This window comes from Periplaneta americana, chromosome 14 (genome assembly GCF_040183065.1).
Source record: "Periplaneta americana isolate PAMFEO1 chromosome 14, P.americana_PAMFEO1_priV1, whole genome shotgun sequence".
Taxonomy (NCBI): Eukaryota; Metazoa; Arthropoda; class Insecta; order Blattodea; family Blattidae; genus Periplaneta; species Periplaneta americana.
In genome coordinates this window covers 154,737,952-154,762,951 of record NC_091130.1, presented here as the reverse complement: position 1 = coordinate 154,762,951, position 25,000 = coordinate 154,737,952, and the positions used below count along the sequence as shown (strand labels likewise).

General features: G+C 34.3%; 1 protein-coding gene across 11 annotated transcripts in view; it reads left to right on the top strand.

Moving 5' to 3' along the window:
- Positions 1–25,000, top strand: part of LOC138713882 (protein piccolo-like) — a 281,309-nt gene that overhangs the window by 31,894 nt on the left and 224,415 nt on the right. For all 11 annotated transcript variants that reach the window (XR_011336004.1, XM_069846380.1, XM_069846385.1 and 8 more), the window contains 2 exons: positions 5,466–5,539; positions 12,618–13,361. Coding sequence is in view for 10 of the 11 variants with exons in the window: in XM_069846380.1 (XP_069702481.1) it covers positions 5,466–5,539; positions 12,618–13,361 (818 nt within the window). In the remaining variant the exon portion in view is untranslated. The remainder of the gene's footprint in view (positions 1–5,465; positions 5,540–12,617; positions 13,362–25,000) is intronic.

Here is a 25,000-nt window from a genome sequence, read left to right as displayed (position 1 = left end):
TTTGCCATCTCTCTTTTTACGAGGACCCAGACGTTCTTAATGGGATTCAAATCCGGTGAGTTTCTTGGCCATGGCAAAAGTGGAATGGTTTTGGAAGCCAGAAACGTTTTGACTCTCCTAGCAGTATGGCAAGGTGCACCATCTTGCATAGAAATATATTTCTCCCCATTTGGGAACCATTCGTTCAACTGAGGGATAAGCCTGTTTTCCAATTTCTGGATAAATTGATCTTGTTTCATTGTTCCCTGAACAATGTAGAGTCGTCCTGAACCTTTGCCTGATATCACAGACCATATCATGACATATTGGGTGTTTAACTGTGTTAACCAGGCATCCAGGAGCAAAACTTTCTCCCTTACGTCGATGAACAAACATTGCTTTGTCCATCAAACACTGAAAGGTTGATTCATCGGAGAAGCAAACCTGAAAATTGTCAAAGAAACTGAGAAAGACTAAATTTTGTCTTTAAGTATTATAGTTCATTACTGGTTAATATTAAGAAATTGCATACAGGTTTGCTTCTCCGATGAATCAACCTTTCAGTGTTTGATGGACAAAGCAATGTTTGTTCGTCGATGAAAGGGAGAAAATTTTGCTCCTGGATGCCTGGTTAACACAGTTAAACATCCAATATCAGTCATGATATGGTCTGTGATATCAGGAAAAAGTTCAGGACGACTCTACATTGTTCAGGAAACAATGAAACAAGATCAATATATCCAGATATTGGAAAACAGGCTTATCCCTCAGCTGAACGAATGGTTCCCAAATGGGGAGAAATATATTTTTATGCAAGATGGTGCACCTTGCCACACTGCTAGGAGAGTCAAAACGTTTCTGGCTTCCAAAACCATTCCACTTTTGCCATGGCCAGGAAACTCACCGGATTTGAACCCCATTGAGAACGTCTGGAAACTCGTAAAAAGAGAGATGGCAAAAGAATTTATTACTACCAGAGTTCGACTTATTGAGAGGCTGATACATGTTTGGAATCACAATGAGAGGATCCAGGAAATAATACAGAAGTGTATTGTAAGCATGCCAAAGAGAACTGAAGCTGTAATTAAAGCCAAAGGCGGTCATACGAAACACTAAAATTTCTGTAAAAATGAGGTGTGGTTGGTTATTTATCAATATTTCTTGAATTAACATTGTTATAATTGTAATTCTACTTAATATTGTTTAAAAATTAAATATGTAATGTGAATTCTTCTCAAGAAAGGAAACCAGAATTCAAATGAGGAAGTAATAGGTAAAGTATATTAAAATGTGAGTGATTATATTAATGTGGCCAGGTACTGTATGTAGCTAACATTTTCCACAACAGTTGCCAGTAGGTGATGGAACTCAGTTGCTTCGTGGATACAATAGATAGATAGATAGATAGATGGGTAGGTAGGTAGGTGGGTGCTGGAGACATTTAAGAAAAATGTATAGCAACGTCAAAAACAAAATATACTACCAATTAATGTTCAAATATTCATCAAGTCGATAAAGAGGATTTGCCTTCAATTTAGTCTTGAGCGACCTTTTAAATAATTGAAAAGAAGATTCCTTTATATAAGAAGGTAATCTATTATAAAGTCTTATTGCAACCGTATCAAAACTGTTTTGAGTAATACTAAATTTATTCTTATTGGGATAAATACTATTTCTATTACGGGTGGAATAATCATGTAGGTAACAATTAGTGGTTGAACTTAAAACTTTTTTCTTCATATAAAGAAGGCAGCTCAGAACATATAACGAAGGCAAAGTAAGTATACCCAACTTGATAAAAAGTGGTTTACAATGCGATCTTAGAGAAGCTCCACAAATGATCCTTACAGCTCTCTTCAGCAAAATAAGAAGTTTAACAGTCAAGCTAAGATTCCCCCACAACAGGGTCCTTTAATTGAGATGATTTTGAATAAAAGCATAGTAAATCGTCAATAAAGAAGTTGAAGCAAGACTGTGACTTAATAAACTTAAAATAAAAATACCTTTACTAATTTTATTAGCAATAGAATTTATGTGCGTACGCCATCCTAAATCAGGATCAATATGAATACCAAGAAACTTAAAAGATTTTTCAAAATCATACCCTGGACGATTAATGTTAAATTTAATATCAAATATTTTCTCATCATTTAATTTTACTTTATTAGATTGCACCACTGCAGTATTTTACCAGTAGTTTCGTCAAGTACACCTGTTAGTATATCAGTATTCATATTGATCACAGTCATGGCCAAATCATCAGCAAAAAGATAAGTACCAATGCAATCATTCTGTACATTAGGAGATAAATCATTAATATATATATATATAATAAATAATACTGGCCCAAGTACAGAACCCTGGGGGACACCATGCTTGACCATCTTAAACTGAGAAGTGTTACCATTAAAATTCTCAGACTGATATCTATCATTTAAATATGACGTTAAAAGTTCAATACTGGCATTATCAAAGCCATAAGAAGCCAGCTTATGAAGAATACTTTGGTATAAGTCAGTGCACTTATCTCATTTTTCATAAATTTGTTACTTAGATCACAGTAGTTCTAATAATGATCTCAATCATTATTTCAGTAAGAAATGCGCTATGTAATGTAGGTGGTTTAGGTATAGCAGTGACAAGAATAGGGGCCTTTAGCACTGCACGTTAAATTCAGTGGCATGAGTTTGTATTCAAAAGTTGCAGTCCTTTACATGTTTTCAACTTTTTGAAGAAATAATTTGAATCACTCTGTACACATAACACTTCAATTATACTAGGTAAATAGACTAACAGAAATCACAATGCTGCAACCTGGCTCTCAGCCGAGTCACTCATAGGCTCCTGTTACAGGGGGCATACACAATACAGTAGAGTCTTCGTCATATTGTAGCATCAACCTAATCTGGTCACCTGCAACTTCCAACAAAGGATTTGTAAATATGTCTGAGTTCTGAGTCGTCAGGTAATGAACTGTACTCAGCGTATAATTATTATCTTCAGTCAGAACTCCAATGCTATAGTGATCGGACTCTACCAGGCTTCCATTTCAAAAGTCCCAGTCTAAATAACTATTTTATTTCAATTAAATTTAATTTAAATAAAAACACAAAAATCTAGGTTGCCAGGCAACAATACAAAACAAAAGATTTGAGAAAAATGAATGGGATGTATAAACAATTGAATACCGGTACTCTTTCAAATTTAAGTATCATAATATAGTAGTGTCATTTGAAATTTTTTGAAGGGGGATGTGAGGGGATGAAATCTAAAATGCAATTAACATTAGTTTTAAACTTTTCCCTTAATATCTAAATTGCTGTGTTTTTGTTTAAATTTAATTGAAATTGTTATTGAAACTGTAGGGTATTTTTGAAATGAAAATTTATATCTTGTTACAGGATCACCTGGTCATAAGTCTTGTAAGGTTTTAGCTTCAATTGATTTGTAGCAATTTACACAGAATTATAAGATATACCGTTTCCTATGAAAGAAGTATTCTTTTTTTAGGGGAAGGTTTCAATTAATGTCCACTGTCATCCTTATTTTCCTCAATGACCACAGAACATTGTCTTCTGCATTTCTTATCTGTTACACTTCTTGTGTAGCAGAATTTATTTTCAGGGCCGTGGATCATTTTACAACTTGAAATATCACCTGAAAATCTTGTCTGAAATTGTTGGCGAACTATGTGTGCCGAATTTGTTAACGCATATTTATCATACATAAACACTCGCTGTACAAAGCCATATCTAAGTGTCATTTTATGCTAAACTTTAATAAAAATAACATGAACACAACTGTAAGTATACTGAATTTCCTCCACAAAAGACTCAACACAACTCATGCGAATTGATCTTTGGAACCAGTGATGCATCATTAATGATAGCTCTATGCGTAACTGGGGCCCATGAGCTACTCAGCCGAGAGTCAGGTTGCTGGGCTGAAATTTCTCTAAAATTTGTTCACCCAGTATAACCAATGTTGATAATTTATTGTATTATAAACAAAAGACACATTTTTACAAGGAAAGAATTACTACTCAGTATATCCGAAACACGATTGCATTTTATTCTTTAATTTGCATTACAAAAACAGTTATTTCAAAGATAATGTGCAATCACGAGAAATAAATTCTAAAACTAATATTTCAAGTTACATTAGTTGGTGTTAGTATTCGTACTCGATAAACATTAATGAATTAAATTTATTACGTGATATAGAAACAGAGAAGATTTCTTCCTGTAAGAAAACTTGGAAAATTGAAGCAGTAAATAAAATAAAGACTTTATGATCTTTAACTTTTATTTTTACGATAGTTTATGCTGATTATGATAATGATAATATAAGTAGTAATAAAAGTGGTGATGTTCGTAGTGATGATGATGATGATCATTATAATTCACTTAGAATATGCATTGTGTTTTATTTTGCTGCAGTTAAAGTAACAAAAGAAGACTGTTTCTTTTTACATTTTATGTTTATTTGCTACAATGAACAGCCATCTTGGGCACTGTATACGCGTTATTGATCACGTGAAATCTCCTGCTTTAACTGAACTATTTTTTTTTCAGTAACAGGAAGAGACTTTTGTGTTGTTCCCCTTCTCTAACTTGAAACTCCCTGCTATGCCATGGTTGTGCACACTAATTGTATTGTAGTTAGTGCTTTCACTGTGAAACATTGCATATGAAGACTTGTTGTTAATAGTAAGAGCTATTGTTAAGTGAAACTTTAATTCATTGCTTTTGATTTCAATGTACTATTTAAATCTTTGTTACCTATAATATACAGAGGTGTGAAAATTATTAGAATAATCTTAATTTTAAAGGTTTTTTAATAGTTCCTTCACAAATATTAATTGAATTGATGAATATTGGTATATATTACTATACTGATGTAGGATATATTTACTACTAACAATGCCGCAAAGCATTGTTGTACATTGGTATTTTTCTTATTTTACAATTGTTATGGGAATTCATAAATTATTATATTATGTTGGCGGAATTGGAAACATAAAAAATTATATGCACAAAACAGATGTATACGTTCATTTGAACCTTCACAACAATGTAAACGCAAAGAACAATTTGTTTAAAGCATTTCTTAATTAATTTTTGATGTTTCCAATTCCGCCAACATGATATAATAATTTCTGAATTCCCATAACAATTGTAAAATAAGAAAAATACCAATGTACAACAATGCTTTCCGGCATTGTTAGTAGTAAAGATATCCTACATCAGTATAGTAATATTATATACCAATATTCATCAATTCAATTAATATTTGTGAAGGAACTATTAAAAAACCTTTAAAATTAAGATTATTCTAATAATTTTCACACCTCTGTACATATGTTGAATCATTACTTACTTTGACACATTCTTCCAATGCAAAAATTGAACAAAGTTAATTCATTTCAGTTTTAAACATCATTTTTATTTAAAGCTGTGATTTATGGCATTACCTGTGTGCTGCAGGCCAGGCAGAATCAAATGAGATGGCTCCAAGAAATGGAATGGCAGGAATGGAGCTGGATCGTCCTCGGATGCAGGTGGGTTTCAGTCCTCTGTAGTCATTAGTAAGACCTCGGAACAGCATAGACATGGCATTCATTATTTGTAGCCAACATTGTACTCGTATATCTTTAAACTTAGGGAGAAAATAGAAATGTTTGTTTGCAGTGAAATAAAAAAAATTTCATACTTCACTTTCAGAGAAATTGATTTCTGACGTAAGTATGCTACACTTCTACAACAAATTATAAGTTTTATTTCTTATATTTAAGGGGAGAGGATGGTATTTTTTGGTGAAAAATGAGTAAATTTTCAGAAAAAAAAAAAAACATTTCTTTAAAATATTCTGTGATATGTGTGGATTGCATAGCATAACATTTTGTGGGTATTTGTGCCCTTATCGGATGTTAAGTCGCCATTTTTAAACTTCCTGCGTTAGGGATTTTTAAATCACTCGCCCACTTTTATTGTTGTTTCTGGTAAATTAAATTTAAAAAAAAATTGTTTTTCTTCAAAATACTCTTTGATATGTGTGAAATGCATTGCATAACATTTTGTGGGTATTTGTGTCCTTATCGGATGTTGAGTCGCCATTTTTAAACTTCCTGCGTTTTGGATTTTTAAACCACTCGTCCACTTTTATTGTTTCTGGTAAATTAAATTAAATTTTTTTTTTTTCTTTAAAATACTCTTTGATATGTGTGAAATGCATAGCATAACATTTTGTGGGTATTTGTGCCCTTATCGGATGTTGAGACGCCATTTTTAAACCTCCTGCGTTATGGATTTTTAAATCACTCGCCCACTTTTATTGTTGTTTCTGGTAAATTAAATTAAATTTTTTTTTTCTTTAAAATACTCTTTGATATGTGTGAAATGCATTGCATAACATTTTGTGGGTATTTGTGCCCTTATCGGATGTTGAGACGCCATTTTTAAACTTCCTGCGTTAGGGATTTTTAAATCACTCGCCCACTTTTATTGTTGTTTCTGGTAAATTAAATTTAAAAAAAAAATTGTTTTTCTCCAAAATACTCTTTGATATGTGTGAAATGCATTGCATAACATTTTGTGGGTATTTGTGCCCTTATCGGATGTTGAGTCACCATTTTTAAACTTCCTGCGTTATGGATTTTTAAATCACTCGTCCACTTTTATTGTTGTTTCTGGTAAATTAAATTTAAAAAAAAAATTTTTTCTTTGAAATACTTTTTGATATGTGTGAAATGCATTGCATAACATTATGTGGGTATTTGTGCCCTTACCGGATGTTGAGAAGTCATTTTTAAACTTCCTGCATTATGGATTTTTAAATCACACGCCCCCTTTTATTGGTTTCTAGTAACTTCATTTTTTTGCCAGACAAAAATGGATATAATTTCTGAACTATTAAAGATACATGGATGAAATTTAGAACACACATTCTTTAGACTATTAGGAAATTTTTCTCTTTAACAGATTTTGTTAATTGATTTCACTTTAAAAATACGTCCATTTGTTTGCAAGAAAGGAAATCAGAAAAGTGTTATTAAATTTTAATTGTTTATTTTAAAAACGTAGGGACTAATATCAAAATTCTGTTACAGACAGTTTGTAGAACATGCTTTTGCAAGTACATTGCAAAAAACTGTTTGAATCTATATTTAAAGACGGTTTAGACATATCGGTTTTAGTACAATTCTGCATTGGGTATATTTTTTTCAAATTTGGGCCCCCAAATATATATTTTTTTTCAAAATATTTATATTTGGTTGAGTTGGTACAGTTATGAGCTCTCTACATACAAAAAATTAATATTTTACACCAAATAGAAAAAAAGTTTTAAAAAATACCATCATCTCCCCTTAAATACTAGTAACGAAATCGGCTTGTGTTTGTTATTTACATTTTAATTAGTATTTCTTTTCTGTTCTTTTTCATCACTACACATTCACTTCAGTTGCAAGAACTCACTTGGAAACTGTTAATATATTACTAATGTTCTGTTCTTTTTGCTGATGTGTTTTGTAAGATAGAAACTTTTTGTGCTGGATCATTTCTGTAGTTCTTTATCGCAGTCAAATAATTATCCAATTTTACTCTGTTTTCAACTTCACACATCTGTTCATTTCCTTAGACGCCATCTTCCTCTTTTGTCTTTGAAATTGAATTAAAAGACTAATTTAGGAATTTTTATTCTTCTATTCTTAATATGTTCTCCCTGTCTGTGCAATAATCCATGGTCTCAAATGTAGGACTAATTCAGTTCTTCTTTCCTTTACTCATTTCAACATGTACTATCTTTCACTGAAGTACCGGTAAGCTATTACAGAGATATAGTCCTTATTCTTTGAGAACATACGAATTATCACTTTGAACATGTTTAGTTGCATTTTATTGTGTTTAAACTTTTTTATGGTGCACAGTTTTTTTTATAGTGACGCATATTTGTCTGAATTTGTTAGTTTCGGTTCAACATCTTTTTGTGTATGTGACATCACTGTGTGAGTAGGTAAAATGGAACATTCCATTGACCATTTCAATATCAATTACACGTTTTCGTGCAGGTGGGATATTTTCTTTTGTAAATCATGGTATTTGATTTTGTATTGAGACATTGAGATTATAATACTTTGCGATTTCTGCAATCTTGCTTATATACAGCTATTTGAAACCTGTCTTCTAACTCATGGAAAATCATTTAGTTGTTAGCTTGATGAAAGTTGTGTTATTTCATTTCTGACTGGCCTAAACCTTTTGTGCCCATCATTTATGTTACTGTACAAGATAAAATGACTGATAATGTAGACGAATGAACATCAATTTATTATCTTTGGATGTAACATTTTGTCATTGTATACGAAATTTAAGTTTCAGCAACTAAAGGTATCAGGAAGCTGTTGACAGTTTGAATTTTCATTTAAATTTGTATTGCAGTGAAAAAATAATTTAAAATAATTGCCTGGTAATAGAACTGTAACTGCCTGGAAAATGGTTGGACAGACAACAAACATTTATGTGAATAATTATACTTAAATGTCAACATTTGTGACATATTTAACTATTTTCTTGCCAGTTGTATTATGAGTTGTGGTTGTAGACATAATATGGATTTTCCTGAAATTCTTCTCATTTTCTTTACCTATCTGTTTCACAATTAAAATATTAGCCACCAGAGATGAATAGAGTAGGCTAATAGAGCAGAGGCTACAGACTTAAAAAGATAAGTTATTTTTTTATTGTTTATAAAAGATTACATCTATTTTTAATTGATGAACTAGTGGACTTACTCGTGTTAAATATGTAATATTCGTCCAGCTTACAGCTGTTTCAGTGCATCACGCACCATCATCAGAGCCTACTAGATCGCGGCATCATCTCGAACTTCTCTGCCTGTTAGGAGGGTGTGTTTTATTGTTGGAATGTGTTGGATTGTGGAGTCGAATAGTGTGTGTGTACTGAAATTGATCTGTGTGTTGAGGATTTGATCAGGGTGATCATCTAACCACCCCATACAACACAAACATGCTGCATTCAGGACAATGGTACACAGATTACTCAACATACGCATGAACCAACAACACTACAATGAAGAAGTGAACACAATCAAATTCATAGCACAAGAAAACGGATACAATCCAAACATAATAGACAACATCATAAGGAAGACAAAACAAAAACTTAACAAACACATAAATACACAAAACACAACACAAACACAAGAATGCAAGAAATACATCACACTAACATATGAAAACAAAAACACACATAAGATCGCATCTTCATTCAGAAAACAGAAATACAACATAACATACAGAACAGAAAACACACTACAAAGACATCTCAACACATAAAAAACACAAACAAATAAATACGACCACACAGGTGTATACAAACTCACATGTAATAGTTGCGACAAGTTCTACATAGGACAGACAGGCAGATCATTCCAAACTTGCTACAAAGAACTCATTAAAGCTATAACCAGAGGACACAACACATCTACATACGCCGATCACATAACCAATGCTAACCATACATACAATAACATAAATACGGACATGGAAATCCTATACACACAACCCAAGAACCAAAAACTCAACACACTAGAACAATACGAAATATACAAACACACTAAAACACACCCTGATCAAATCCTCAACACACAGATCAATTTCAGTACACACACACTATTCGACTCCATAATCCAACACATTCCAACAATAAAACACACCCTCCTAACAGGCAGAGAAGTTCGAGATGACGCCGCTATCTAGTAGGCTCTGATGATGGTGCGTGATGCACTGAAACAGCTGTAAGCCGGATGAATATTACATATTTAACACGAGTAAGTCCACTAGTTCATCAATTAATCATATTCAAGTGTTAAAAGTGGTGTACACAAGATTAAAAAAATGGACATCTATTTTATTGAAAATTTAAAAGATTACACTCTGTGACCGAAATGGAATGGAATACTCCAATTTGCAGAACTGCCATTGTTCTTTTAGAAGTAAAAAAAAAAAAAAAAAAAAAGATACAAGCATAGGTGACGTAAGGAAATGTTCTAGTGTTTGAGAGCAAGGTATACTGATATTACTTTGACCACTGTGTGGACTGAATAGTATTTTATTTGCTGACAATTCCGTGTATGTTAAGTTTAGTTTGACTTTTTGTCGGTTGCATTACTTACAGAAGGACTAGCCAGAAGTATTAGATGAATTAAATGATACACTCCTACCTTTTGTTTCCATTACCAGCTTCATACCGAATCAAAGCTCCTGCACCTTTGACCTTCGATGATCCCATTAGAAATATTTGTTCAACTGACAACAAATCGTGTAATATTGTTCCATTACAGGAAAAGTTTGTTTGGTTTCACATGTGGTTTTTCTACGTATATCAGTGGGCAGTGGATTACATTTCCACCACATAATTTTTTTTTTTTTTTGCATAACATTTGGAGGTAAATAAATGGATGTAAAGAAAGCCTTTCACTGAAAAATAAATATAACAGAATGGTCAAGTTTAGAGACACGTTATGTCCCATTATCCATCCACTTACAAGCTAGCCATACTTTACTCATATAATTATACGAGGGGGATACAGGAAATAACGACCGTTTTGTTGTAATAATTTTAAAAATATATATTTATTTGAAAAAACAAAGTCTGTTACATAACTGAAGCTTCCTTTACTTCTCTACATAATCACCACCTACATTTAAACATTTGTCGTATCTGTTCACTATCTTTAGAATTCCCGTGTTATACTCCTCTGCCGCCAGTTCATTAAGCCTGTCTTGCAAGATTCTGTCGTTCACTTTAGTCTTCAGGTCTTCTGTGATGAGTGATGGGCGTCCGGGTCGAGTTTCATCATGGACATTTGTTCGCCCATTGTTGAACATTTCGCACCATTTTCTCACATTTCTTTCATTCATTACAGTATCACCATACACTTCTTTCAATTGCCGGCAAATTTCTGCAGATTTCAAATGTTGGGCATTCAAAAATCGAATCACACTCCTCACAGTCTGCGGGATTATCAATCACGTCGTTCATTTTGAAGTAACACAAAATGCACAATGGCGACTTGTTGCAACTAGTACTCACAACATTATGAGAACACATGTTAAGGAAGCCAGTTGACCTTCAAACAAGGAAGGGGAGTCAGCTGCGCGGCGGGTATGCGCGAACTGTCGTTATTTCCTGTATCCCCCTTGTAAATTGTAGATATTATGGCAATACATTTATTGTTAACAACTTGATGTACTGTTTAAACATACTGTAATCTCGTAAGTTAAAACATTTTAAACTTCATAGTACAAATTCTTATGTTTTATGTACTGACACTTAATTCATTGGATAAATCGTGAACTAGCAAATGCCAGTAGGGGAAGTTATCCCCAACCTTGCCGCTCAGCACCTCGCTCTCCTCTCTCTCTACTGTGTGCCTCGCTTTGGTGGATCACTGCCTACTGCCTAGCATGTATTTCATATTTTACAACACAGCACAACCAAATTGATGTGGGATGCCCTTGATGTGCATTAGACAACGTTTGGATCTCGAACTAACACATACTTTGAATAAAACAACACTGGTGGATCACTGCCTACCGCCTCGCACGTATTTCATATTTACGTTTCATATATAAGTTTTTTCCTCGAACTAATACATACTTTGAATAAAACAACACTCACCTGTTAACTTTGCACTGTCCTCGAAGTAACACAATAGTCACCAGAGCCTCGTTTGCTGTAATCAGGACCCGCCACGTGACGGCTCATCACAACACGTCGTTCCGTCTGTACTCGTAGCTGGACACGGACACAATGAAGCTTTACCAGCGCACGTTAACACTTATGCCACCCCCGCAGTCAACCCCTACCAAGCTAAATTCACAAGCCCGCCACTTTCTACCCACGCTATTCGGTCATTGTCCCGAACATAAATAGATTCATTTTCCCTTCTACCACCAATTCGCCTCGGTAGCCAAGAGGTCTAAAGCGTGTATGCGTTTCGTTAGGAACATACACGGATCGAATCCTACCCTCTGCAAAGTCATAAGGAAAAAAAAAGAGAGAGAGATATCAAGGAATAGAGAAGAAGAGGCTGGAGAGAGAGAGAGGAGAGACAGAGGGAGTCAGGATGAAGTTCCTCTTTTGCTTCGTAGATGCTGCATTCACTCTTTTTGTTCCACTTTCCTCCACTAGATGTCACCCCACCCTAAACCCTCTATTTCCATTCTTTCCCGCTAGAGTGTATGCTGAGCTTGTAGGGGAAAAGTGGAAAGGGGTCATGGGCGGAGCTTAGCATTCACTGTTTTACGATTTGCCCAATTCATTAGTAATGTTTCAGTTCCAGCAGTAATACAAAAGTACATGAAGTCAGGTGTAAAGGAAACATTGAAATGAAGCATAAATAATATTTTTTCAGAAGTTTTTGACTTATGCGCACTTTCCATAGTCATTTCCTGCAAAATAAAAAGTTGACACTCTGAAAATAGAGCACTGTATGAGGTTGAATAAAAGGTTGTTTTTCCTCATAAAATTTTGAAAATATAGTATGATGTTAGTATTAACTAATCGAAGGTTAAATTAAAGTGTCTCTTTTATAAGTTCTTCTGCATTTTTTAGTTCATGGAATCAAATAGAGAATTCAGAGGACCAAGCTTTTTCCGAAATGACATGCAACAACAGCAACCGCAGAAAATGCAACAGCAGCAACAACAAATGCCTGCATTCCAAAAACCACCTCAACAGTTGCAGCATCAGCAGTCACAACAACGACAACAAATTCCTCCATTCCAGAAGCCACCACAACAACAACAACAACCACCACCTCCATTACAACAACAACCAATTTCTCCTTTCCAAAAACCACAACAGCAGCTGCAACAACCAATGTCTCCTTTCCAAAAATCACAACAGCAAGTGCAACAATCTTCACAACAGATTCCTTCCTTTCAAAAGACGCCGCAACAACAGCAGCAACTACAACAGCAACAACAAATTCATCAGCAACAACAATTGCAACAACAGCAGCATCAAATTCAACAGCAGCAACAGAAAGTACAACAGCAACAAGAAATACATCAACAAGAACAGTTACAACAACAAATACAGCAACAGATAGAGCAGCAACAACAGCAGCAGCAAATACAGCAACAACTGCAACAACAACAATTACAACAGCAGCAGCAACAACAGTTACAACAACAGCAGCAACAGTTACAACAACAACAGCAACAGCAACAGTTGCAACAACAACAGCAATTGCAACAGCAACAACAATTGCAACAGCAACAACAATTGCAACAACAACAAGATCTTCAGTTACAGCCATCCTTCAAGCAGAAACCTAAGCTAATTGATCTCCAGGTATGTATCACCTCGAGGTCACTAAAACTGTATTTTTATTTTGCTCATTTCTTATTTCGTCTTTAATTTCCTGTCTCACTTCTCCACTGACAGTGATTCCAGAACTGGCTGGAGCTCTCTCCCTGTGTGTTTTGTGTGTGTGTTTCCTGCTTGGTCTATCAATGCAGTTTTGCAGAGTAATCTTATTTTTCATTTTTGCTTTCCTGATATATTGCTTCTGATTCTTCTGTCTTTAATTTTTATAGCATTAGCAGCTCTATCAGAATTCTGCTCATTGCTTACCGCTCAGAGATTGAAACTTGAGTTACTGATTGCTATGGGTTATTAGTTGGCATGTATTGAACACTTAATCTACAAGGAAATCAACATTGCAGTTATTATAATACAATTTCAAAATTAGTAATATAGTTGTTTAGATTATGTGTAGGCCTTCTCTGTAACAGATAAGGGTTTGGTTTATCCAAGAATTTCTTCTAAGGAAATATTTTCACTTCACTGTAATTTGTTTCTAAATTTTTATTTCCAAAATCCATTCAAGTGATTTAACATTGTGATTTCATATATTTTCTTTATGCTCGACCATGCCGAAATGTAGTAATTATACACCTGGTAGCAGCCCTTTAATGGACCTCATTAAAGTACACCTATTCATTAAAGTTCAGGTTTTCCACCAATCAGAAAGCACCATTGTAGCAATATGAAAGCACAAGTATCGATTATTCTCGGATATGCAATCGAAAGACAACTAGCAAAACGTCACGGAGGCTGGAAATCCAATACTGTCGCAGAAGGTTATGTTCTGTTACTATAATAATTAGCGTTAATTGTAAATAATATTCAAATAAATTCAATTTGTCATCTCGTTTTTCAATGTCTAATTTAATTTCAATGTTATATCAAGATAAATGTTTATTTTACTCTCTAGATTATATCAAGGTCAATGTGGACATCTGTTTCTCGGAAAAAATCAATACTTTCGCGTCTGCGCACATCTCACAATTTATGAGCTATTGCGAGTTAGAAATGTGGTCGAGCATAAAAAGTCGTATGAAACTTGACTCGCTTGCGCTCGTTTCATAAACATACTCGCGTCTTAATTACTACCATTATAGGCTCGTTGCATAATGTACTATTATGGTTCAATGTTAAGATATACGTGCGAGGGTAGCTACTCTATTTCGAATACAGCAGTCTTTGGCAGGAGCAGAATATGTCTGTCTGTGCCCTTCATTTTCCAACTCTTCTTACTCTAACCATCTTCATATTACTGCATAGAATATACCTACTGTTCTGTGTTCATGAAGACATTCAAACATGTAGAGAAGTATACTAAATTATGCACTTGAAGCTTAACTAACCAATTAAATATTATATGAAACATAAGATAAATGTTTTAAATAAATAAGTCAGGTTTTCGAGGCAAGATTGAAAATAGAGGGAAAGATTGTATCAATAGTTGATTTAGTTTTCTGAACTACTTACACATTTTCAGGGCTGTTCACGATACCACGGTACCAGTAGAATTACATATATCACAGTACGCACATTGAGGTGTATAAATGTATTTTTCACAGATTATGCAGGTAACTTTACTTACAAATAACATAATAAACGTCATTACCAGGGAACGGATTTATATGGACTAAAAATATATGAAATATGTAAATATATATGTAGTTATTTTTACCAAAATATGGAATTAAATATGGATTTTTACCAAAATATGGAATTAAATATGGACTTAAAATTATAAAAAAATGACTATGTACGTTAAATATTGGTACATTTTAATCAAACTAAACAAAAAATATAATGGACGTACCTTATCTTCCAATGTAGTTTCAACAAAACACAATTTTTATTGTCTGTTACCATAACAATAGGTTACAAACATTTCTTTCAAGTGCTGAAAAGTGAATCTTCTTCTATTGTCTCTGAGGATAGATTTATACTGACTAAAAGAGCGTTCGACGTCACAAGAAGTAACTGGTACATAATTCAATTTCACAATGTCTGCTGGGGATAAGTCCAAGTTAATCTTCACTGTTGATTCACCACTCATCACAGCAACAACCTTTTGTAGTTCTTCATATCCAGGGTTTTTTGAAAGTACAGTGTCCACCTTAGCTCTTACTGCATCTGCAACTTTACCTCTACCACGATTCAGTTGTTCCACAGTACTATTTATAATTTCAAAACTTTCAGATAGTGAAAGGTGCCTATTTTGGAGACTTTTGAGCGTTTTTATGATGCATGAAAATGTATGCTGAATGTGAGCTAAGTCATTCTTCACACTTATGTCACAGGTAACTGTTTTCGCAGTATCAATTGAGACTGCATCTTCAGAGTCCAATGCAAGGAGAACATTGTTAATAGAGTCTATATGTTCGGCATAATATTCAACTGCTTCTAGCCATGTACCCCATCTAGTTAAAATTGGCTTTGGTGGCAATGGAATTTCAGGGTACATTTCTTTCAACACGTTAACTCTACTGGGAGCTTTGAGAAATACTTTTTTCACTGATGAAATCAACAAATCTACTTTAGGGAAATTGTCTCTGACCACTTCTGCCACACGATGAAATGCATGCGCCACACAAGTAAAATGAGTCAATTTAGGATATACAACAGATAATGCTTGTCCAGCTTTGACCATATAAGGGGCAGCATCGCTAATAAAGAATAACACATTATCGTACATAATACCCTTTGGCCACAGGATACCCATAGCTTCGTTGAACAGTTTAACTATAGTTTTGTTATTGCACTTTTCTAGAACATCACAATGTAAAAGAATTCGTTCAGAATATTGTTCACTTAACAAACCGATAACTACATTATCAACAAGTCTACCTTCTTTGTCGGGAGTCTCATCAATGGAAACCCAAATTGAACTATCTTTAATTTCATCTCTTATCTTCTGTATTGTCTCATCGTAGATGGATGGAGCATACGTCTTCCTAAGTGTTGACTCATCCGGGATTGTATGTTGAGTATATTTTTCAAGGAATTCCCTGAAGACCTTATTCTTTAGTTTGTAGAGAGGAATATCAGCAGAGATGAGAGAACGGCACAGGTCGATGTTAAACTCAGATCTTACATTCGATGTTGTTGGTTGTGTTAAAAACAATTGTCTCTGCTTGGAATTTAGTTGTTTGTTGGCCTGATGTTTACTAGTTGTAATGTGTTGTTGCACCAGGAACTTTTGTGTAGATGATACTGCACACTGACACAAATTACAAAATAATATTTTATTGTCAGTTGATAAACCATCTTCTTTAAATTCTGAAATGTAACTTGTTAGTTTTGATTTTAAATTGACTGAATGACGTACTTTTGGCATATTTACCGTCTTTATAGTATGATTTACAAAACTGAACCTATGTGTACTCTGACTGGCATTTAACTGTTGAGCTGCACAACTGAAGTCTGTTAAAAATTTTAAATTAAATTAATACAGTTTTGTAACTTACTTTCCCATTGTTGATAGGACTGCTAATTTTCAAATAACTCTGATGTTAAAGGGATTACTGAACATGTGTTTAAATCTCTATTGTTGAAATGTATTTTTAAAAGTTAATGGAATTTTGTTTTGTTTTATTGTTAAACCTAATATAATATGGACTGTTTTATATGAAATATGGAAAATATATGGAAATTAACGAAAATATGTACTAAACTCTAAAATATGGAAAAATATGGAAAATAAAAGTAGGATTTTTCAACCCTACACATTGTGAAACATAAAGATAATGCAAAATATAAATTATATTAGCTTTATAAGTAAATATGTATTTACATATAAATCCTTTCCCTGGTCATTACTTCCAATTCTTAACAAATATAAACAAATAGTTACGTTCACTCAAACAGATTCTTCTTATTCTTCTCTTTACTATTTGGTACCCGATGCTGCCTGCAAACAGGATACCAGTTTCGTGATGTTACCAATATATTTCCTGAGCAAAATTATCATATGATATTTAATATCATCAGCATGAGTACAAGTTATGGTGTACCTTCACATTTCTGGCTTTGGCAATCATAAAGTACAGCAATGGGTCCAATAGTCCTCCTCTAAAAATATCTAGCAACCATGTATGTTAGCTTTGTCAGGCTCTTGCAGTTGCTGCAGAGATTTCAGCACTCGTTGACACGTCGTTTGTGTGATAGCCTCAGAGTTGATTTCTGGGGAGGTGGGGGGGGGGTCATGGATGCCTTCAGGCGTGCGAACAGATGGAAGCTTCTGTTTCTTGAGATTGATGACAGAACCATTTCATCGCATTTCCATACTGCATTTAGTCAGCGGTCTTGTTCCTGGGCACTTGTCAGCAGAGGTTGTTGCATTTTTGCCTAAGCGATTTGCTTTGCATAGTGTTCCGTTATCACTAGTCACTGTTGCATAGCAATCACCATCTATCTGAGCGAATTGCTGATGACTGAACAGCTACAATGAACATGTGACAATATGAATCACAATGAATAAGTAGCAGAAGTATGCAATAGTATTTAAAAAAGAAGTACTAATGCATTATATTCTTCACCTAACATAATTAGGAACATTAAATCCAGACGTTTGAGATGGGCAGAGCATGTAGCACATATGGGCGAATCCAGAAATGCATATAGAGTGTTAAGCCCGGTTCAGATGGTGCATGTTTCTGTGATGGATTCCAAGGTGGCTGCGCGGATGGGTCACCTGCTTGGTCACTTGCCGGAAGCAATCCGCTCTGGTGGCTCCTTGGATGGCTAGCTTGCTGGATTTCGAGGGTAGGTTCCTTGCTATTTTTCGTGATGGTTTGCAGGCTGGAACCAAAGATGATCATATAATATCACCACTGAAACCATGTCGCCATGTTCGTTGTTTTCCAACTAAACCTGTTTTTTATATATTATTTAGTTTCTAAGAAACAACAATTAAATATCGGACTTTAGCTGTTTTGCACTTATGGCTTAATTACTTTATTACGACATTTACTACTGTTAATGTTTTCCACTCACGGTTTAGTTTCTTTTTGACCATGAGTGTTGGCAACAGATGAAACAGCAGATGATTTTCCAATTTGAAAGAGCCAGCTCCATGTGAACAACTACCATCACCGTAGGCAACATGGGAGCCAGCAAGTGAGCACGCAGGGTGGCCATCAGCGCAGCCACCTTGGAATCCATCACAGAAACTAGCACCGTCTGAACCAAGCTTTAGTTGGGAGGCCAGAGGGAAAAAAATCTTTGGAGAGACCAAGACATAGATGGGAGGATAATATTAAAATGGATTTGAGGGAGTTGGGATATGATGGTAGAGACTGGATTGATCTTGTTCAGGATAGGGACCAATGCGGGCTTATGTGAGGGCGGCAATGAACCTCCAGGTTCTCTAAAAGCCATAAGTAATTAAGTAAGTACCAATGCTATGTGTGTATAACTGAAGAAGGTACTACAGTAGAACCTCTATTATCCGTGGTAATGAAGAGGTTGGAGTAAACGGTTGATCGAAAAAATCGGATAATCCATACCGGTACCATATAAGGTCCAGTACCCGCTCGTCTCTGCGACTCACTTCTATTCACTGGTACTACACATGCATCATTGTCATATCAGCATGCCCTGTACGAGCCGAAATGTCATGGTATGACAAATCTGGTTCCTGGAGATCAACCATTCTGTCCCATTAGAACTCACGTTTTGATATTGCGTCCTTCCATGTCGACGAGGCATACCTGCATTAGCTTTCACGTTTCCACTTCGTTTGGAAGCTCTGCACTGACTGAGCAAGGCCTGACTGACCTTGCTGGTGACACAAGAGACGTCACTGTTGGGCCTATATGTACGTCATCTCTCTGGAAACGTAATCAATTGTTGGTGGTACACTGTTCTACACATCTCCCGAGTTTGGAGTCATTCGGACCATTCTTTCTGGTGTTGCATTTTTCACAAACAGTAGTGTATTAACTGGAAATACATATTTCAATACAAATCCGTAGTCAGATTTTGCATTACTTGATAAATCTGTTGAACTTATTATTTACTTCTCAGATATTTACGACATAATTTATCGTGTATAACTGAAGAAGATACTGCAATTAATATCACAAAATTTGGTACTACAGTAGAACCTCTATTATCCGTGGTAATGAAGAGAGTGAAGTGAACGGTTAATCAAAAATAATCGGATAATCCACACCGGTACCATGTAAGGTTTTCATAAATTAAGTGCATAATACTGTTTCGTAATTTCCTCCATGGTCTTCTGTTTTTAACATGTTAGAAAGATCAGATGTTCACTAATTTGTCTGGTTTTCAACGACAAAATTCCTTGGGCCGTATTCATAGATATTCTTAGCGCGGGCTTCCGGTGGATGATCAGCAAACTAACGTTTTTCATATTCATGAACCAGTGTTAGCAATGTGACATGATATGAATCCTGTACAAGTAACCAGTCAATAGCCGGGGCTAGTTTAGCACGCTCGTAGTGCAGGCTAGCGAAATGTGGGAAGATAGGAATAGTGCAGGTCTCAGGTTGTAGATTTACATACTTTGTAGACTTTATATTTGTTTTTCATTAAATCGTACACAGTTGTAATTCCTATTTCGCATTCTGATACGAGATGAACCACAGTTTCTCTTTTCTCAAACCACTCAATTACTTATACTTTTTTCGTAGCACAACACGTTTTCTTTTGACACCTGTGGAAGACATTTTGCATAGAAGTTAGACAGTACGGCCTTTCGAAGAGTAGACCATACTGCATAAGAGTAAAGATTCGTAAAAAAAAACACCCTGTAGAAAAAATTCGTACTAATATAATGTATAGTACTTCATATTTTTTCTGTAGCAAAAGAAAAGAGCATGAGAGAAATACAGTCGGATAATCCATCAAACAGTTAATAGGATGACGGTAAATCAGGTTCTATTTTGTACTATGCTAATTAATCAAGTCTCGAAACCGAACTTGGTTCATTGATCCTTATTCGTGATACTGGTACTAGAATAAAAGCCTAGAAGATATTGGCACATGATTCTGAAGTATGTACGAGTCTTTCATGTCTATGATAAGGAAGTACTTGAGGCATTAAATAAAATTTTTCATGAAAATGGCGGAATATATCAGGCTAAGAGGAAAAAGATATATGAACATTCTTCAGAAGTTAAGAATTACATCGGTTCCTGACAATTCGTCACAGAAAACTGGTAACAGGAACAATTCGTCACATTCAATTTGTCATGGATACAATTCGTCACAGATAGACAATTCGTCATAATTCGACTTCTGCTATAAAGTTTAGCTCGTCACTGGTTCTTGGTTCAGGAGATAAGTGCTCCTGCCCTGCTCTTTTAACAGCTGATGCTTTCTTTGGCAGTTTCATATTAGCTTCACTTGTAATCCGGTCCAACTCATTTTGAACAATGGCAAACACTGGTTCTCGAGAAATCCCCACCTTACCTTCATGTTCTGGATCAACGAGCTTACTTGCTTACTTCTAAGTTTGTCATGGCCTCTTTCAGATTTTGTAAAACTGATTTCATCCGCCATAGTTCCAAATGAACATGAACACAATGACTGTAATATTTAAATACAACATGCAAATTATGTATATTTTCTTGGGGCCAATAGTACCGGTACCGAATTGTTCCTGTGACCAATATTAACATGTCACTAGTTGTACACTGTTGCGAATTTTAATTATGTGACGAATTGTCTCTGTGACCAATTTCTTGTGATGAGTTGTCCCCAACCCGAATTACATAACTTCTGGACCATATAGATATACTTAGAAGTGAATAGAAACGTTGGAAGTTACGGTATGATTAAAATAGATTACCAATATTGTAGATCTTCACGTAAATTCTGAATTACAGTCTTATGGAGAACAGACAGGACCAAAGCAGTATAGTAAGACCAGAATAGGCCACTGGGACGTAATAAAGGCCTATATCAGGAGGAATAAGATATTTTGAAATCACAGTCAATATTTGCATATGTATTTTATGTTTAATTTTGTACAACTTCATGAAAGTAGCTTTCACCTCTCACAGTAGAAAGTATTAGTGCCATGTCTTGTGTATTGTTGTTATAATTCCTTCACACCTAATTCAGTAAATTGAACTTCTGTTTCTGTTTTTCCTATCACATCTTCTAACTTACCTTTTTATTTGAATCTAGAAGTATAAAATTATTTGTAATTTCATACTTTAACCCTTTTCCTGTAATTTTCTTTTGCAACTTAAAGAATTAAATAAGTAAAACACAGTTCCAGCTTTAAATTCGGAATTAATACAGTACCAGTATAAAATAAATGAACGTAAATAACAGATAAGTATTCAATTTGTATATTTCAACAGACATGTTAATACTCTCGCATTGTAATTACGAATTAAAATACGAGGGTTGACTGAAAGAAATGCATTCAAGTCCATTATTTTTCATCTGAGATATTTTAATATCCATTCTTGAACAATGTCCTTTTATTATCTTCATTCACTTTTTCATGTACCTGTAACCTTCAAATATCTCCACACACTTCTGCCATTGATGGACACATTTCTTGAAACTATAACAAAAAGTATTATATAATTTGATTATTCAACCAGGTTCTGATAATCCTTACAGCCCAGACGTGGCACCAAACATTTTGCATCTTTTTCCAGGAATAAAAGACCCATGTTGACATAGTATGTAAAACAACATAGTGCTGGTATGGACTTCTTTCATGACAGTTTCAAACTTGTCCAAATGGCAGAAATATGTGGAGATTACATGAAGAAGTAATAATAGGTAATAAAATATCATATTTCAAATATTTTCATCCTTCGTTTATTAGAATATCCCAGTTTTAACGAACTTATTATTGACATGACTGCATTATTTTTCAACCATTCCTCATATCCACACTTAATATGCACGTTTTTAGGTTTTAAAAATTATATAAGACTATCTTCTATTGTTAGACAGGAACTTTGAACAACTAAATTCTTAGGTAAGTCTGTCCAGATGTAATCTTCCAACCACTGTTCATATTCCTGTACAATACTACTAGATGTTGTATAATATCCTCGTTTCATTGTATGATAGTACTAGTAGCAATTAGTAGCAATTACGAGCCTATAATTATTCCTTCCTCAGTCTTTCTCTTTTATAGTTGTTTCTATTTCTGCATTTTCAACATATCACAATTTTGCTAACAAGAAACTCTGTCACAGAAACTGTTTGTTTCACTAAAACTTTAAATTATGTTTGTTAAGTGAACGTCTTCTTCTTCATGCCTGCTGTCTTGTCTCTTAATTCATTTAGCTTTATATATTTTTGTAACTTTGCTGGAAATTCTTCATTGGCTCTTCTTTACAATCATAACGGGTAAGTACCTTCCAATTTTCCTCTTCGTCTCTCTGTAATTTGTCTCCTATAAAAGTAATTTCCTTCCTCCATATCTGTAATGAAGGGAACTGCTTGTAGTTCCTTCAGTAAAAGTCTGTATTGTAGCTCTGTCTACTTCCTCTTACGTGATTTTTATCTAAATTTTGTTTACCTTCTTGCATAATTACGTAAAACAGTTTTAATTTAAGTAGATACATTTATATCCCTTTTTCCTTCATTCTTTCTACTACTGTAGGTTAGTTTTCTTGAGATAACTTATCTTGTCTACAGTATTTTCTTCTGTCGGTATAAACCACAGTACACATCCTTACACGCACTTACACTCACACACGCACACGTATACGTCAGTACATACATATACAAACTGTACACAAATTTATTCTATGACGATACACAGAGCAGATTATATTCACTAGCCCATGAATATTAAAACTGTATTAACATCCCAAGTTCGTGTTTACTATTAAAAATGGATTGCATTATGAAGTGTCTCATAGCGTGTGATTAAATTTTAATAAATTAAAAATCTTCTGTAGAAGATCCCTACATATCTAATGTTTTCTCATTCGAGATATTTCGTCCTTACATTACTTCTCTTTACACATTGCTAGATATTTACTTCCTTATAGAATCAGATTTAAAAACAAAAAATTACCTTCAGTGTGATTCTCCAAGATTTCTTTTCTCCAGCTGAAAGACGCGTATATTTAATTTCATTATTATTATGCCCACTTCAACATTTGTTAAAAGTGAAGTAAATACATTAATCCATGACCATAACGAAAAACATGCCTTTACTAAATACTTTTGCGTTTGTAAAGTAGGCTTTTATTCAACATTACTTTATTCCACTAGTGAGATAAAGACTTTACCTCACAGTTTGAACTTTATCTCACAGTTCATTAGTATTTTCGTAGTACCCGGGCACACACGTAGGCTATACTTTTCCATTCAACTATTACTCAAGAAGTTAATATATTAGTTACTAGATGTCACTACCTCTACTTCTTTATTACCATTTCTTAAATATACATACACTCAATCTCCTTCTCTTTTCTCTATCTACTACGTCGTAATTTGGGCATTGCATCCATATCTAATATGTATTTTTTTTTTAATTTGTAATAATTTACCTTTTGGGTGGCGAGGAGACTTGAACCTGCGAAGTTGGGTTTATAGGATTTAGGATTTTATAACAACACGATGATTAATTACGTTTTAATATTCCTCTTAAGTTTACAGAAGTAAAATGTGAACTTATTTTAATCACATTAGTCCCGTGAACACTTCTAAATAATCCCTGAAACTTCAAAAAGACAAAAATACACGTTTAAAATGAAATATATATATATATATATATATATATATATATATATATATATATATATTAAAATTATATAATTAATTATAATTTGTTATTTATCCAACGCCTTAGATACCATTCTTCGCTAATCATGGCCTCCTACATCATAACCTATATAGTACACGTATTGATTCTAAAATCTATGCCATGATATGTGATTATATATGAGGACTTATTTTCAACATATTTTTTTTTATAAAACAGAATTTTTCGTTATGGTCATGGCTGACCCCTCATGCTTAAATCTTTCCACTCGCGCAATAAAGATGCACTTACCTCACAAGTACCATAAATAACTATTATTTGATTTCTGTAATAGATTAATAAAACTGAAATACTATTAGCCATACAAGAAGTTGAATTTTACGCTTTGATACAAAAGATTAATTAAATCATTTAATGACTCTCTATCAAAAGAACTGGAACTCAAAATTGAAATATTATTAGATGTTCATGAAGTTGAATTTTACACTTTGCTATAAAAGATTGATTAAATCATTTAATGACGCTCTATCAAAAGAACTGGAGCTCAGTTCCCTGTAAAACCTGTGAGATTTATGGCAGACAAGTTTGCTAATTGGCAAATTTTCTCCACTGAATCTGATTTGCTGTTCTTATGTCACTGTTATTACTGGCATAACATTTTACAGACTACCGTTATGTGGTTAGTTGCTGGTGTAGTTAAAAGGACTGTACAGATATGTGTAGGTTTCGAACAGCCTGTCAGAAGATAGAGCTATTACCAAAATCTTTCAATTATAAATGCATGTCCTATACGTTTTTCTTCCCAGCATCTCTCAAGTCCACTGGGTTCGAATCCCAGTCAGGGCAAGTTACCTGGTTGAGGTTTTTTCCGGGGTTTTCCCTCAACCCAATACGAGCAAATGCAGGGTAACTTTCG